The sequence below is a fragment of the Ranitomeya imitator genome, chromosome 1 (genome assembly GCF_032444005.1).
Source record: "Ranitomeya imitator isolate aRanImi1 chromosome 1, aRanImi1.pri, whole genome shotgun sequence".
NCBI classification, from domain to species: domain Eukaryota; kingdom Metazoa; phylum Chordata; class Amphibia; order Anura; family Dendrobatidae; genus Ranitomeya; species Ranitomeya imitator.
In genome coordinates this window covers 247,887,024-247,904,815 of record NC_091282.1, presented here as the reverse complement: position 1 = coordinate 247,904,815, position 17,792 = coordinate 247,887,024, and the positions used below count along the sequence as shown (strand labels likewise).

General features: G+C 42.8%; 1 protein-coding gene across 2 annotated transcripts in view; it reads left to right on the top strand.

The window, feature by feature from the left end:
• The window catches only part of ATP2A2 (ATPase sarcoplasmic/endoplasmic reticulum Ca2+ transporting 2), a 41,526-nt gene extending 33,102 nt beyond the window's left edge, over positions 1-8,424 (top strand). For both annotated transcript variants that reach the window (XR_011318586.1, XM_069755275.1), the window contains exon 21: positions 7,650-8,424. Coding sequence is in view for 1 of the 2 variants with exons in the window: in XM_069755275.1 (XP_069611376.1) it covers positions 7,650-7,663 (14 nt within the window). In the remaining variant the exon portion in view is untranslated. The remainder of the gene's footprint in view (positions 1-7,649) is intronic.
• The last annotated feature ends 9,368 nt before the right edge of the window (positions 8,425-17,792 follow it).

The window sequence follows — 17,792 nt, the reverse complement described above, 5'->3', positions numbered from 1 at the left end:
AAATGAGGTTGGTAGGGGAGGAGAAAAAATCCAACTACTCTCATGCCTACAACTTTCTTTTTGTAACCATTCATTAGTTTGACATGAGACTCGTATTCCATTTAGGGAACTAAAGCGTACTGTTCTAATTCTGTTCATTCAAATTAACAAAAAGGAGGATTGGTGCTAGATTGTGTTCAGCTGCTGAACATTATGTAAAAATGATGGACAGATTGGGTAGAATAGGCCTGACTTGTCTATGCAGTGAAGCTGCCGTTGTATTTCATCAGTGGCATTATTTTTAGCTGAAGCATTATTGCGGTTTTGTAATTATCGGGTTAGACTTGGCTGAAGATCCAGCTACCATCTTTAGCAGTTTGACTCTTAAGCGTTTTTGCTAGAAAGAGGTTGAAGCCTCCTATGTCCATAAATGGCGACATTATAGCGAGCATTCCTAGTGACCAAGCTGTGTGCAGTCTGAAACCTCAAAGCTGCCAGAAAGGCTTGTATTACTACTTTTTCCATTGCATTTCATCAATCTTTCACAGTATATTACTTTAATTATTCTCCAATTTAAGCATGAGAATTCCAGTTCTCTGTGCCTTGACTAATTTAGGGGATTTTAGGTTATTAGTTTTCATGTTTTGTTTTAACCTTCAAAACTTTCCTTCCTAAAACAGTAAATCTTAGTTGGCATACTATGACTGTATGTAGTGACAGGTTATTGGTTTCTTGCATTAGTTGGAGATTTTAAGGGAAAGATTTACTCTGGTAATGCTAGATTCTTACTGTGCACGATGTGCAACCTTAGTGTTTCACTAATGGAAAACAAGTTTATGGACCGCGTGGCAACAATGTTTACTAGAATACCAAATCCTTAGTTTTCCAGGCATATAATGAGATCCGTCTCTAATCCGTCATCGATATCTGCCTTGTCTGCTAAAAAGTATCATTTTAAAACTGAGCTAGTGCCTAATATGCAGCAGATTCCCAATCGATCATAGCAATTTGACCATTGGACCAGAAAATGTTGGGCAGCCATGTTTGAGAATGTTCTTGAAGTTTTTTATATTTTTTTTTTAAAGACTTGTTCTTTGTTTTTTCTTCATTTGACTTAACATTTTAATGTTCCTCATGGGCTAGGAATTGCTGATACTTTGATATACTGTCCTTTTTCCTAGCTGTTTGTTTTCTGTTTTTAATTTTTTTTTATTGATCATAAATAGGTTTATATTTTGATCCTGTCACCTTGTTTCTGAAGGTGCATTCAATTTATAGGTGAATTTGGCCACTATTACTAGCCTACACTGTTATAGGGCATAGTTATAGATTTATTAGGGATTTTATGAAACGCTCCCTGTTTGCAACAATGTCCATGCTTCATGTTTTTAAAGATGATCTGGTCCTGTCATAAACTGTTTGTCCGGTCAGAAGATATTGATCACCTATCCTCAGGAAGAACGCATTTTAAATCTTGCCACCGCAAGTGCAGCATATGCAAATACACATAGACCTCGTTCCCATTCAGTGAATGCTAATCTAATTAGACTTGACCCCTTTCCCGATATATGATGTAAATGTATGGCACATGGCTGGTGTGGCTGTAGGAAGAGGCTAATGCACTCCAGACTTTACTAGTCATGGCTCCTGTCACCGTCATGGTGGAACTCATATGTGGTCTCACCTGTGGCTTCAGAAGAGTTTAATTTGATAATATACTGCAAAGGTGATGTATTGTACTATACTGTAGATGTCGTCATAGGTTTTCAACATATTAAAGGGGAAAAAAAATTAAACCAAGTTGAAATTACTCAATTTTCTCAATCCATTCTTTCAAAGTATAAAAATTAACCTGTACTGTAAACTATGGTACGTAAAAAAAAAAAAAAAAGTGCCATTTGTCTGTCACCCCCCCCCCCCCCTTCAAGAATTAAAGTGAACCTGTCCGCAGGATTGTGCACAGTAACGTACAGACACTTGTCAGATCAGCGCCGTTATACTGATTAAAATGATACGTTGGTTGATTAAATCTGTCTTGTGGTTGTTGTTTAATCATTATTTTCAGTTTTGTGTTAATGATATGCTCGTTCTCTGGGACGGCCTGTGGGGGTCTTCATGTGGTGCTCTGATTTGATATTCATAATGCGACAGGTCACTGATCCCTCACTGACCTGCCCCCTAGTTTGTATAATATCTGTACATAAAGAAGAAAAAAAACAGCAGTTGGTACTGCGCAGGCGCAGCAGGTGCCATTTGCCAATTGATTTTTTTATTTTTTTTTTCTAGCTGAATAATATGAAGTACAGTTATTCACACATAAAGCAAGTGATTATGCTGCAGAGCAGGTGCCACTGTTGGCACCTGCTTGCAGAATTTTTTTTAATGTACAGATATGGATTATGTAAGCTAGGGGGCAGGTCAGTGAGGGATCAGTCTCCTGTCAGCAGTCTGCATTATGAATAGCTAATAAGGGCACCACATGAAGCCGCTCCGAGCATATCCTTAACTAAAAACTGAAGATAAAGATTAAAGAACAACCACAAGACGGATTTCATAAACCAAGGAATCATTTTAATCAGTATAACTGGGCTGACCTGACAGTGTGTGTAGGTCACTGTGCACAATCCTGCTGACAGGTTTCCTTTAAACAAAAAGCAGTCAGTTGTATAAACTTCATATTTGCAGCAATAGAAATTACAGCGTGCCCCTGAAATAACCTAGTTTCACAGGGGAAATAGTTATTGGTCTCAGAAAATGGGAACACAATACATTGAACTTTATTTATTTTATTTTTTTATAAGAAATAAAAGCAAAATTTATGAATAAAACAGTATGAATTTGGTATCACAATGTTACTGGTCTACCATAAAAAACTGGTTTCCTTTTTTGCTATCCCATTTTATTTATTATAGTGCCATTTATTCCATGGCACTTTACATGTGAAAAGGGGTATATATAAATATAATGAAAAAAACAATTCCGGTAATCTTAATAAAAGTAACAACTGGTACAGGAGAGAGGACCAACCCGCAAGGACTCGAAATCTACAAGGGATGGGTTACGGTAGCGCTGGTCATAGTGGTTTGGTGGATCAAGTGTTACTGCAGGTAGCAGGCTTGTCTGAACAGGTAGGTTTTGAAGGTTTCCACGGTAGGCGAGAGAATATGTTGTGGTAGAGAGTTCCAGAGTAGGGGGATGCGCAGGAAAAAATCTTGTATGCGATTGTGGGAAGAGGGGAGTAGAGAAGGAGATCTTGTGAGGATCGGAGGTTGCGTGCAGGTAAGTACCGGGAGACGAGGTCACAGATGTATGGAGGAGACAGGTTGTGGATGACGTTGTATGTCATGAGCCTCTGTGTGATGAGGAGCAGCCAGTGATGGGATTGACAGAGGCTGGGGAATAGCGGGGGGATAAATAGATTAGTCGGGCAGCAGAGTTTAGAATAGATTGGGGGGTGCGAGAGTGTTAAAAGGGAGGCCACAAAACGGGAGGTTGCAGAAGTCGAGGTGGGAGATGAGTAAAGTTTTTTTTGTGTTTTGTTTTTTCCCTGCAGATTCTTGGTTTAATGTATGTATGGATCTGTGAAATATTTTTGAGTTTGGGTCGGCAGGAAGTGGAAAGGGCTTGGATATGTGGTTTGAAGGAGAGATTGGAGTCAAGGGTTACCCCAAGGCAGCAAGCTTGTGGGGGCTGGGGAGCGTGAGCAGCCATTTACTTTAATGGGTAGGTCCTTTGGGAGGGTCAAGTGGGATGGGGGAAAGATGTATTCTGATTTGTACCCCTTCCAGCTTTTGTTTCATACATGATATGGTAAAGTCTGTTAAATCATTCACCTCTTGTGTAGTGTAAAAGAAAAAAAAAAGCCTTCATAACTATGACCACAGAAAAATAAAGCATTATGACATTTAATAAAGGGGATCCAACCACTAAGGTGAGAAAAGAATAGCTTTTATGCTTAGTTTGCCACTTCATGGTTAAAAAAAAAATATATATATATATATATATATGATTCTCACCCTGCCTACCATCTTAGAAGCAACATCTGATTCTCAAAGATTCCGTGAAGATCGGTTACATTGATACATTACGAATTGTTTTTTGTCTGCAATGTAAATGCATATTACTCAGTAATCCAGCCTCCTCAATGTTTTGTGGTCCATTTACATCTAATGTAGTCTTTTCCTCAAATTGTCATTTCCATTCTTGAGCTCACAAGTTGCCGTGACTTTGGATACACCGATGTTGGATCCCAGAGAATAAAATGATTGGGATCAGTCTCCATTTTTCTTTGCTCATGTTGAGCACGAGACAGTATAAGAACAGACAGGTCACTTAAATACACGGCTGGTTGTATTCTCATGTGTGAAGTCACTACTTTTAACCTTTCACCTCTACTACTTTCCCTGGGGGTAATTAACACACTTCTTCATCCACACACTAATGAACATGTTTGCCATTGATATTCACTGTGCACATGAATGCTGTTAACCACTGTGATCTCCAGTTGTGCAGGGTCAGACCCGATGATGTAGCCTTCCGATATGAAGCTGAGCACATTGCCAGTGTTTAGCCATTTACACTTGGCCTCCAAGTAAAGCTTTGACGTTTTCAACCATGTTGATGGCTAAATTAGTATTACATTACTTCTCCATGATATTCTGGATGTTAGTAATATGTTCTGGTTTTAGTATTATGGAGATTCAGTAACCTGAAACCTATTACTGTGCTCTCTAAAATGAGACATACAAAATATTTTCGTTTTTATTGTTCGAGCATCCAGTGAAACGTATATTCACAGCAACAGAAAAAAAGCTTCTATTTTAGGTCTAAATTATATAACTTTCACTACACAATTCATCATTTATATGTGCAAAATGTGGATCAGTGTTTCTGTAGAATATTGGTCCCGTCTGTGCATACATTCTGGATAGTCACTGCACAGCATGGTCCATGGACTCGTATATAATGGTTCCCTCACGTCATAGGAGAACTGATCCATACATTTACTTCCTACTGGAAATTATAAATCTCAATTTATTCTGCTTTATTACAAAAAAACAATTCATACCATTGACGAATCTACTATATGATCGACCCCAATTGTCTTTTGAAGCCCATTACTTTGCCAGAAAAAGACACATTGTTGTACTTTGTCCTGGGAAAATGCTAAATTGTGATGGAGGCTTTCAAAGCAAAAAAGGGCCAAAAAAAGTCTTGCTGCTGTAGAACCTCTTTTGAGAGGGGTCACGTCAGCCCTTGAACTGCTACACCTACATACATGTAGAATAAAACATGACCGTGTAGATCAAAGTACAAACGAGATCCCTTAAAGAGAACCTGTCGGCACAATTGTGTAATGTTACGCCATGGCTGTAATACCAATTACATTGATTATTTCTTTAACAAAAGTTCTTTGTTCTTCTTTAATCATAATTTGAAGTTTTCTGCTAATTAGATTTTAGGACAGAGGGGTCGGACTGTGTATGGGGGGTCTCTTCCTCCCTGTTTGATTCCCCGACCCTCTGCCTGCCTTCGGTCTGTAAATGAAGCCTCCCGTTTCAGAGCTCAGTAGTGACCGGAAGCAAGCAGAGGAGTTGGGGAATCACAGAATGGGAGGAGAAGACCCCCTTGTACAGCCCAGTCCTGCTGCACCAAAGTCTAATTCGCAGAATGCTTCAAATGCTGATTACAGAAGAACCACATTGTGGATTTCTTCACTGGTATTATTGTTATCACTGTTACAGCACCACTACAGCCATGTCTTTACATTACATGATTTTGTAATCAGGAATCTGTCACCCCAAAATTAGCCTATAAGCTAAGCCTACCAGCATCAGGGGCTTATCTACAGCATTCTGTAATGCTGCAGATAAGCCCCCCCAATGTAACCTGACAGATAAGAAAAACAAGTTAAGGTACCTTCACACTGAACTTAACAACGATATCGCTAGCGATCCGTGACGTTGCAGCGTCCTGGCTAGCGATATCGATGTGCTTGACACGCAGCAGCGATCAGGATCCTGCTGTGACATCGTTGGTCGGAGCAGAAAGGCCAGAACTTTATTTCATCGCTGGATCTCCCGCAGACATTGCTGAATCGGCGTGTGTGACGCCTATTCAGCGATGTCTTCACTGGTAACCAGGGTAAACATCGGGTTACTAAGCGCAGGGCCGCGCTTAGTAACCCGATGTTTACCCTGGTTACCATTGTAAATGTAAAAAAAAAAAAAACAGTACATACTTACATTCCGGTGTCTGTCCCCTCGCCGTCAGCTTCCTGCACTGACTGTGAGCGCCGGCCGTAAAGCACAGCAGTGATGTCACCGCTCTGCTTTACGGCCGGCCGGCGCTGACACAATGCAGGGAAGCTGACGCCGGGGGACAGACACCAGAATGTAAGTATGTACGTTTTTTTTTTTGTTTTTTTTTACACTTACAATGGTAACCAGGGTAAACATCGGATTACTAAGTGCGGCCCTGCGCTTAGTAACCCGATGTTTTACCCTGGTTACCAGGGGACTTCGGCATCGTTGGTCACTGGAGAGCTGTCTGTGTGACAGCTCTCCAGCGACCACACAGCGACGCTGCAGCGATCGGCATCGTTGCCTATATCGCTGCAGCGTCGCTTAATGTGACGGTACCTTTAGATTATACTTACCCAGGGGGTGGTCCTGGTCCAGTGCCTCCCATCTTCATAGGATGACGTCTTCTTCTTTGCCTCCTGCCGCGGCTCCTGCGCAAGCGTACTGATGTTCCCTGTTGATGGCAGAGCAAAGTACTGCAGTGTACAGGCGCAGGGAAAGGTCAGAGAAGCCCGGGGCCTGCGTAATGCAGTACTTTGCTCTGCCCTCAACAGGGAACATCAGTACGCCTGCGCAGGAGCCGCGGCAGGAAGCAAAGAGGACATCCTCGTGTGAAGATGAGGCGCCGGACCACTACGCCCATCAGACGGGACCGCCCCTGGGTGAGTATAATCTAACCTGCTTTTCTTATCTTTCAGGTTACATCGAGGGCTTACCTACAGCATTACAGAATGCTGTAGATAAGCCCCTGATGTTGGTGACCTTAGCTTATAGGCAAATTTTGTGGGTGACAGATTCCCTTTAAGGCGGTGGTCTGATCACCTCTTATTGATGACTTATCTATAGTATAGTCATCATCAGATCAGTGGGGGTCTGGAAATTGTCTCTAAAACTGCTCAGCTTCTATACGTTCCGGTGCCAGCCCGTTATAAACACATTGAACAGAGCTGCACTGCACATCTCCATTCAGTGTGTAAAAGCCGCTGCAGAGTACTGCAGAACAGCTTCTTGCCTACGGGTAGGTGGTCAATATGTGCTGACCAGATAACCCCTTTAATGAACAAAGGGTCGTTTTGTCAGTGTTTAACTTCAAAATGTATTTTGCACGTGTAAATGTAAGAGTACTATGAACAAGTAGAGCGAGCATCGCAAGATCCTACAGTAGACTTGTTTCTCCGTGTAGAGATTCGGTAAATCCTAGCAAGGACCATATGGGGTACCGCTTGTGTATAATCCTATACATGGGGGAAATGCTATATCCCTAGAGAGTAGTCTTGGGCTCATCAATATGTAGATTCAGGTGCAATGTATTCTGTTGTCCTGCAGACTTCTAAACCACTGATGTCTTATTTCTTCTTTCCTTTTCAGAACAACTGGAGTAATCCTCTTCTTAAACAATTGTGCAGCGATGTAAGGTTTTTTTGTTGCGTGCATGTGTGTGTTTAGAGGCAGCTTTCAAAGTAAATGGAGACAAGAAAAGGCATGCGCTTCAAATAGTGCTAAAATCCAAAATCCCCTTCACAATGAAATGTGTTGGAAGATTTCATGGAGGCGTCTGATTATTCAGTGCACAGTAAAGATTCTTTTGCTGCTAGAGGGTAAAACCGGAGCTGCGGTGTTGGAGGCCCCTCTAGCAACAAATGGAATGAGAAGATAATCTAAGCAGCCGAGCCAAGTTTCTGTGTTTCACCATGTAAGATGTCATCCATTCATGTACAATATCATTGTAGTGCATGCTTTCAGTTGTAAGTAGCCAGATATCTGTACTGTATAATTTCCTTTATAAACAGCTATGTACAATATGCACATGTCCTATTTATAAACTCATTCAGAACCTACAGATGTTGAATGTTGTAAATCTCTAGGTCACCATTTCATAAGTTTTTAGGATTTTTTTTTTTTAATCTTGTTTTCAAGTGTGCAAATGTAACTTTTGCACTGTAATAATGTAACTTATTAAATTCTAAAGCAGATAATCTTTTGGTGCAATACGATTTACTGTGATGCTTCTATTACGAGAAAACAATGTCAGTTGCTGCAAACGCATGTTTGGCCCCTAGACAATTGTAAATAAATTCAGTTGTTGCTGACATAAGCATCATTCAGACATGGTTTCCGATAAATAAAAGTTTGTTCTACTATAGACTGTGACTGACTTGTCGTTTTTCTTTTTGTTTTCCTTATGCTATAGATGAGCTGATGTTCGAAAATGGTAAAACTATTTAAAATAAACATGAAAAAAGAAAATAAATTCAGAATTACTTCAAATAAAGTTCAGGCGCTCTGTGCACCTTTGGGGGGCCAATCATTTAATTACACCTTCCCAACTACTCATTTTCCCTCTGATTTCCAGCTTAAGATTGTTAGAGCCAAAGAACTGCAAAGCCTGGAGGTTAAAGCAATGGAAATGATATGGGGCATGTCTTTAGAAGAGGGTTGTTTTTTTTTTTTTTTTTTTACAAACTGCATAAAATGCTAAATATTTTACCATGAATTAGGAAAAACACTATCGACAGCACCCACTATGACAGAGGGGATCCGTCGACCATCCGTACAGGAACCTACAGGTTAAAAAGGGGCGGTCCCCCTCGCTTCTCCAGTTTGGGTTCCTGTCCAGACGGCGGGAGCCTGCAGGATTTCTCTTACCCAGGTCCACCAGGCCTCTGCGTGGTGTCCACGGGAACGGCAGAATCGGGGACTCTGGAAGCAGTGTCGGGAGTGTACTGCATGCAGACCCCACCTTGTCTGGTCGCAATATTGCGATCCCAGGTATCTGGGAAAGGCCGCCCTGGGTCGCATAGGCGCTTCTGCGCAGATGCGGGCTGGAGTGCTTGTGACCCGGAAGTAGTTTTACTTCCGGGGAAGACCGGGAGGAGAAGCGCGGCATTCATTTAAAAAAAAAAAAGCCGCAGCAAGGGGTGAAGTGTCCTCTGTATTGGATGTTGAGCACCTGCAGTTGCCTGAGCAGCAGGAAAAGAGCCGCTCACGCAGCAGCGATGTGGATGCAGGAAGCAGAGTTCAAGCACCCCAGCATCACATGGCACTTCTCCGGAACCGGTACTCTTCCATCAGCCTTGGGTGAGTGTATGATTCTACACCTAGTAGCTGACAATTCCGTTTTCCTATGCTATATTAAAAGGTTGTGTCAGGCTTGTATTTGCTGTACGTTAGAAGAGGAAGCTCCCCTCCGTACATCAAGTTTAAGGGTGGTTATTAGGGAAGAAATCAGAAGTTCCCTTAAAACTAGACGGCAAGGGAAAATCAGTGTTGACATGTTGATTGATTCTAGCCCCTCTCTACAGGAGGATGAATGCTCAGACGCTTCTTTGCCATCTTCGGATGAGGAAGGAAGACTGCTTTGCTATGGAAACCTAAAGGTACTGTCACACTAGACGATATCGCTAGCGATCCGTGACGTTGCAGCGTCCTCGCTAGCGATATCGTCCAGTGTGACAGGCAGCAGCGATCAGGCCCCTGCTGTGATGTCGCTGGTCGGGGAAGAAAGTCCAGAACTTTATTTCGTCGCTGGACTCCCCGTAGACATCGCTGAATCGGCGTGTGTGACACCGATTCAGCGATGTCTTCGCTGGTAACCAGGGTAAACATCGGGTAACTAAGCGCAGGGCCGCGCTTAGTAACCCGATGTTTACCCTGGTTACCATCCTAAAAGTAAAAAAACAAACAGTACATACTTACCTACAGCCGTCTGTCCTCCAGCGCTGTGCTCTGCTCTCCTCCTGCTCTGGCTGTGAGCGTCGGTCAGCCGGAAAGCAGAGCGGTGACGTCACCGCTCTGCTTTCTGGCTGCCCGGCGCTCACAGCCAGACCAGAGAAGCAGAGCGCCGAGGACAGACGGCTGTAGGTAAGTATGTAGCGTTTGTTTTTTTACTTTTTAGGATGGTAACCAGGGTAAACATCGGGTTACTAAGCGCGGCCCTGCGCTTAGTTACCCGATGTTTACCCTGGTTACCGGGGACCTCGGGATCGTTGGTCGCTGGAGAGCGGTCTGTGTGACAGCTCTCCAGCGACCAAACAGCGACGCTGCAGCGATCCGGATCGTTGTCGGTATCGCTGCAGCGTCGCTATGTGTGACGGTACCTTTAGTTAAAGCGGTTCTGTCAACCATGGGTGTCACAGACAATAGAGAACCTAGATCCATCCAGGAGATCATGTTTGCTGGATTATGTCAGAAAAATCGGATACAGTCAAGGATCTGGTTAGAAGAGAATGGGATAAATAGGATTAGGGGTTTTTACCATCATCTGCAAAAAGATACCCCTTTGATGATGAGCTTTTGTCCCAGTGGGTTAAAGTCCCTAAAGTTGACGCAGCGGTGGCTTCCACCTTAAAATCTGCATCTTTAACACTTGAAGATGTAGGTCTGCTTAAAGACCCATTTGACAGGAAAGCAGACATGTTCCTAAAGAAAGTATGGGAGTCATCTTCAGGAGCCTTGGCTGTGTGCACACGCTGCGGTTTTTTCACGGTTTTTCCCAATAAAAACGCTATCAAACCGCAAAAAAAAGCATACAATAAGCATCCCATCATTTAGAATGAATTCCGCATGTTTTGTGCACATGATGCGTTTTTTCCGCGAAAAAACGCATCGCGGCAAAAACACGCAGCATGTTCATTAATTTTCCGTTTTTTTTGCGGATTTCCCACTCCAAAATGCATTGGGAAGTGTCCGGAAAAAACCGCGGCAAAAATGTGTCAAAACCGCGGCAAAAACGCATGCGGTTTTCTTGCGGATTTCTTGCAGAAAATGTCTAGAATTCTCAGGAATTTTCTGCAAGAAATCCTGAAGGTGTGCACATAGCCTTAAACCTGCGATCACCAGTACTTGTACGGCCAGATCTATAATGGTCTGGGTAAATCAGCTAGAGGACCAGCTTAAAGCAAAAGTTCCCAGAGACTAATTGTTAGACTCGCTGTGCCAGATTCGGGACGAAGTGCCTAATTAGCGGACGCGTCGGTGGACTCTTTGAAGTTGGCAGCAAGATCGGCTGGTCTTTCGAATGCTGCCCGTTGCGCACTTTGGCTTAAAACTTGGAAAGGGGATGCTGAGGCTAGAGCCAAGTTGTGCACTATTCCATGCAGGGGTGAGTACCTATTTGGCACTGTGCTGGATGATATCCTTGCGAAAGCAGAGTATAGGAAGAAAGGTTTTCCTAAGGTGTTTAATCCTAATTTTAGAAACGCCTTTAGAAGACTGATGCCTTTCCGAAGATTTCAGTCTGACCACCTGGGCTATAGCCGAGATTGGGAACCAGCGGAACAGAAGAAAAAGGTGCATACTTCGGGAGCTCCTCTTCATCATCAAGACGTAGGCGCAACTATAGATAGAACTGATCTTCCTGTAGGGAGTAGATTAAAATACTTCCTTAACCAATGGACCAAGATAACTTCTTTTAGCTGGATCCTGGGGGTAGTTGCATCAGGGTTGAAGTTGGAGTTTCAGAAGATGCCTCCGAATCAACTTAAGGTATATTGACTACTTGATTCTCCGGCTCAGCAACATGCCTTGGAGAAAGAAATCCAGCAATTAGTCAAAAAGCGGGTTATTGTAGAAGTTCCAAAGGATCAGTAGAAGAAAGGGTTTTATTCTCTACTAGATGGTGGCCCGATTCTAACGCATCGGGTATTCTAGAACAGAGGTCCCCAACTCCAGTCCTCAAGGCCCACCAACAGGTCATGTTTTCAGGATTTCCTTTGCATTGCACAGGTGATGCAATTATTACCTGGGCAAGACTAAGGAAATCCTGAAAACATGACATGTTGGTGGGCCTTGAGGACTGGAGTTGGGGACCTCTGTTCTAGAATATGCATGTCCACGCAGTATATTGCCCAGTGACGTAGTATACAGCACACAGCCACGTAGTATATTGCCCATTGACGTAGTATACAGCACAGAGCTACGTAGTATATTGCACAGCGACATAGTATACAGCACAGAGCCATGTAGTATATTGCCCAGTGACGTAGTATATTGCCTATATTGGTTAAAAAATAAACATACTCACCTAACGATCCGAGGGCCCTTTGTAGTTCTAACATACTATTCTCGTCGCTGCTCTTCAGCGTCCTGTCTCTCCGCCTCCTGGGATCCAACAGCGCTGTGCCGATGGGCGCGTGGCTGCTGCCATCTTGCGTTCGCAGGATGCATTGCGAAACTACCCAGATGACTTAGCGGTCTTGCGAGACCGCTAGGTCTTCTGGGTAATTTCGCTATACATCGCTGGGAAAGGAAGATGGCGGTAGGCGCAAGCGGCTCAGCGTATAACGGAGGGTGAGTATAGCAGGGTTTTTTTAAAATTATTTTTAACATTACTTTTTTTACTATTGATGCCGCATAGGCAGCATCAATAATAAAAGGTTGGGGACACACAGGGTTAATAGCGGCGGTAACTGAGTGCGTTACCCGCGGCATAACACGCTCCATTACCGCCAGCATTAACCCTGTGTTAGCGGTGACCGGAGGGGAGTATGCGGGCGACAGGCACTGACTGCGGGGAGTAAGGAGCAGCCATTTTCTTCCGGCTGTGCCCGTCGCTGATTGGTCGCGGCAGCCATGACAGGCAGCTGCCGAGACCAATCAGCGAATGAATAACCGTGACAGAAAGAAAGAAGGACAGATGGAAGTGACCCATAGACAATTATATAGTAGATTTTTGATTTTTAAACCTGATGGGTCCTTTAGGACTATCATAAATTTACGGAAATTGAATACATTTCTCCAATATCACTCTTTTAAAATGGAGTCCATTAAGTCGACAACTAAACTTTTGTTTCCCAGGTGTTACATGTTGGTACTGGATCTAAAGAATGCGTACTACCATCTACCAGTTAACAGGGACCACCAGCAGCTCCTCAGAATGGCGGTGCCATTAAAAGATCAGGTTAGGCATTTTCAGTTTGTAGCAATGCCCTTTGGCCTGTCCATGGCTCTAAGAATATTTACTAAGATTATTGCGGAAGTAATGGCCCATGTCAGGGAGAGGGATACCCTTGTGGTACCCTATTTGGATGATTTCTTAATAGTTGGGAATTCAATCTGCCAGTGTAAGGCCCGTGTAAACGCTCTAATATCGTCTCTGCAGGGCCTCGGTTGGATGATAAACATAAAGTCAAAACTAGAACCGTCCACGTGTCAAGTTTTCCTGGGTATTCTTCTAAACTCAGAAGAGCAGTCATGTTTTCTTCCAGAAGATAAGAAAGAAAGGATTATTCGCAAAGTCAGAGCAGTGAGGAAGAATCCGGATCTAACTTTGAGACGCAATGTCCCTACTAGGCTCTTTGACATCTTGTATACCAGCGGTACAATGGGCTCAAGCTCATGCTCGAATACTGCAGTCCGAGATTCTCAAAGCTGAAAGAAGGCTTCAAGGTTATCTAGATGGGAGACTCCGCTTATCACCAACCACTCTTTACAACCTAAGATGGTGACTAGACATTCTCCATCTATCAAAAGGAGTTCAGTGGAGCATCAGACCGGACAGAGTAGTCACGACGGATGCCAGTCCTTTTGGTTGGGGGGCCCATATGGGGAAGGTTCTGGCCCAGGGTCAATGGCCAGGTCTAGAATCCCAAAGCTCTTCAAATTTAAAAGAACTCTTAGCAGTCAGATATGCGCTCCTTCACTTCCTACCATCCCTGAAGGGTTCACATGTGCGGGTACAGACCGACAATATGACAGTAGTGGCCTACCTCAACCATCAAGGAGGAACAAGGTCGATATCTCTAATGTCCACCGCGGCTCAGATACTTCAGCCGAAGCTCACTTCCTTTCACTGTCAGCAGTTCACATAAGGGGGAACACAATGTAGAAGCGGACTATCTGTCAACATTCCCTTCGGCAGGGGGAATGGTCTCTGGTCCAAAAGGTGTTCAAACAGATAGTCAGGCTTTGGGGGGGTTACCAGTCATAGATCTGTTTGCTACGAGGAAAAACAGACAGGTCAGGGAGTTTGCATCACTCTGGGTAATAGATCGACCATGCATAGTAGATTCTCTTCAGGTCCGTTGGAGCTTTCCTCTAGCTTATGCGTTTCCTCGGATGTGCCTGATTCCTCTAGTTCTCCGGAAGATCAGGGAAGAGAGGGCAAGAATAATTCTAATTGCCCCCTTCTGGCCCAAGAGACCTTGGTTTTCTCTGCTCAGAGCAATGTCAGTGACCGATCCTTGGGTATTACCCGTAGTACCGGGGCTCCTTTCTCAAGGTCCATTTCATCATCCGAATACGGAGAGTCTTCATTTGACGGCATGGAACTTGAGAGAGAGTTACTAAGACAAAGAGGTTTTTCAGAATCCTTAATATCTACCTTGCTAAAAAGCCGGAAAGAGGTCACTACAAGAATTTATTCTAGGGTCTTGAAAAAGTTCCTTACATTCCATCATCAAACCCTGACGGACTATGTTCCAATTCCAGCCATTCTGGAGTTCCTGCAGAAAGGCCGTGACTTGGGTTTAGCAGTTAACACTCCTAGGGTTCAAGTTTCAGCTTTAGTAGCCCTATATAATACAATGTGGCAGGGACTAGATGGATATCTAGGTTTATTAAAGCAACCGAGCATAGTAACCCAGTTCATATTTCTAGATTGCCACCTTGGGACCTAAATTTAGTGTTGGATGCGTTAACACAACCCCCTTTTGACCCATTAGAATCTACTTCAATTAAAATTCTAAATTTAAAGACAGTGCTTCTCGTAGCATTAACATCTGCTAGGAGGGTTAGTGATATCCAAGCGTTATCAATTGATCCTACCTAATGATCCTTCAGGACAAAATCATTTTGAAACCAGATCCTGCATACTTGCCAAAGGTAGCGTCTAGGTTTCATAGGAGTCAGGAGACATATCTACCATCTTTTTATGATAATCCAGTCTCAGAAGAGGATAAAAGATATACTCTAGATGTTAAAAGGGCAGTAATAGAGTATTTAGATAGAACACAAAGCTGGAGGCAGAGTAGTGCTTTGTTTGTCTCTTTCCAGAATCGGAAGAAGGGTTCGAGTGTCACAAAAAATACTATCGCTAGATGGATCAGAGTTGCGATATGCCTTGCCTATTCTGCCAAAGGGGAGACACCACCAGATGGCATTAGAGCACATTCCACTCGGGCTATGGCTTCATCTTGGGCGGAGAAGGTGAATGTGCTCATTTATATGATATGTAAGGCTGCAACATGGTCATCACCTTCCACCTTTTATAGACACTATCGCCTTGATCTATCTGCTAATTCCACCCTACAATTTGGACGTTTAATATTTAGTGCTGTGGTCCCACCCAGATAAATAGTCTTTGAAAGTCTCTCGTACTGGGTGCTGTCGTGGCGATAGAAAAAACGTTTTTTACTTACCAGTAATAGGATTTTATGGAGTCCACGACAGCACCCGTACATTCCCCCCCATATTTAATCACTTATTCTTGCACTCTATTGGAAGGTGTGCTCTGGAGTTCACTCTATAGAGGTAATGGTATTTAGTATTGTTTAAAATATCATGTACTATTTGACTGGCGGTATTCCTTGTACTCTGGAACACTAACTGGAGAAGCGAGCGGGACAGCCCCTTTTTAACCTGTAGGTTTCTGTCCGGATGGTGGGCGGATCCCCTCTCTCGTAGTGGGTGCTGTCGTGGACTCCGTAAAATCCTATTACCGGTAAGTAAAAACCGGTTTTGCAACTTTTCACCAGAAAAAAAAAATTAATCCATAAAATCATGTTTGTGACAATTCATGGCAAAGCCACATCCATATTGTACAAAGTCAATTTCCCCTATAGCGGTTAACCTATTCACAACATAGGACATTATTATATGCCCTATGATAGACATAGACCCCCCATGTATGGAGCATGTTCAGAAGCTGAGTGAGCCTGCACCATACCGGCATCTTCCTGAGACTATTTTATATTTTTAGAGAATAGACTTTTACAGATCCAACAACACCAAATATATGCTTTTTGTTGTTTAAAATTAGAATCGCACCATTTTCCTAACTACAAGGGACCAGACAATCACAGCTTCAAGTAAAGGGTTTTAAAAGTATGAAAAATAGTCAAATTTCCCTTTTGCCAAATTATGAATGTAGAAAAAACACGTTTGGTATTGGTGGGTTTATATTTTGCTAGAGAAGCCTTTTACAAAGTAATTGGTTGGAAAATGGCATAACAAGTAAAAAATCAAAATGCCACAATTGACATAAGAGGTGATCAAAACCTGTATCTACCCTAAAATGCTATCACTAAAAATGTTGGGTCAGGGTGCAAATAATCCCAAAAAATCAAAACGTTACTGGTCATGGAAAATGGCGCCACAAGCAATATCCTTTTTTTTTTTTTTTTTTTAAGGGGTGGGGGTATTTCAAGGTGCTTTGAATTTCTCATGTTTTCCAGTACACACTATGGTAGAATTAATTTGTCCTAAACAAAACAAAAAAAAAAACTCATGGCTATGATGGAAAGATAAAGTTATGACTCTTGGAAGAAGGGAAGGAAAAAAAGTGTCATCGAGGTTAAAAAGCGATTCTAAAATATGTAGCTATAAAAAAAAAATAAAATAATTGGTATTGCCCCTCAAAAATAAGCCCTCAACCAACTGTTGTTGGAAAAATAAAAACTTCTCAGAAAATAGCAACACAACTTGTTTTGTTTTTTTTCTATTTCATACTTAATGTGGTGTCCTTTACCTATAAAGCCGTAACTGCTTTATAATTGGCTTTTAAGTTACGTACACCTCACCTTATGCTCTTTCCTATGCGTTTTTATTTTCCCTCCTTCAAATGGGACTTTAGTCCTGATTAAACAGGAAATTACAGTTTCTGTCCCGCCATTCCCTGCTGGCGTCTTGGTTCAGTAGATCGAGAAGTGACCACCCATTGACTTGCCGCCATTGGTCCCACCTAACATCACAGTGCTTTCTCTGAAGTGAGTAGTCATCAGGAAGTGGTGATAGAAGCAGCGTGAGTCACGCCAGGGCCGCCCTCTGACTATACTCACCTTTTTTGAAGGTGGCGATAAAAGCAGGGTGGGTGAGAACAGCACTGATCTACAGCTTCTAGCATCGCCCTCAAACAAATTGTCATCAAGGAAGGGGGCCACTGGTGTCACTGTCCTCTGATGATTAGTTTGTTAGAGACTTGTGGTCACTTCTGAATCACCTCTACTGAACCAAGACCACACCAGTGTAGAGTGGGGCCAGAAGTTGTGGTAAGTGATTGCGCTGCCCCTGACCTGGAAAATCCTGTTTACTGCACAGTGAAAAAACCCACAATTCCACCATTTAATTTTTTGTTGTTTTTACTATCTCCGCACATGGAATGTTGTTTAATATGATAACATAGCTGTATGAGGGTAAGTTGACTGAGAAAGAGAAAAAATGTGGAAGAAATCATGGGAAACATTTACAGCACAAAAATGGAAATTTGTTGAGATTCTTAAAAAAAAAAACTTCTTCCCCACCATCTTTTCAGTCATTTTGACAGCACTCCGCTGCGGTGCCATTATTGTATATTTT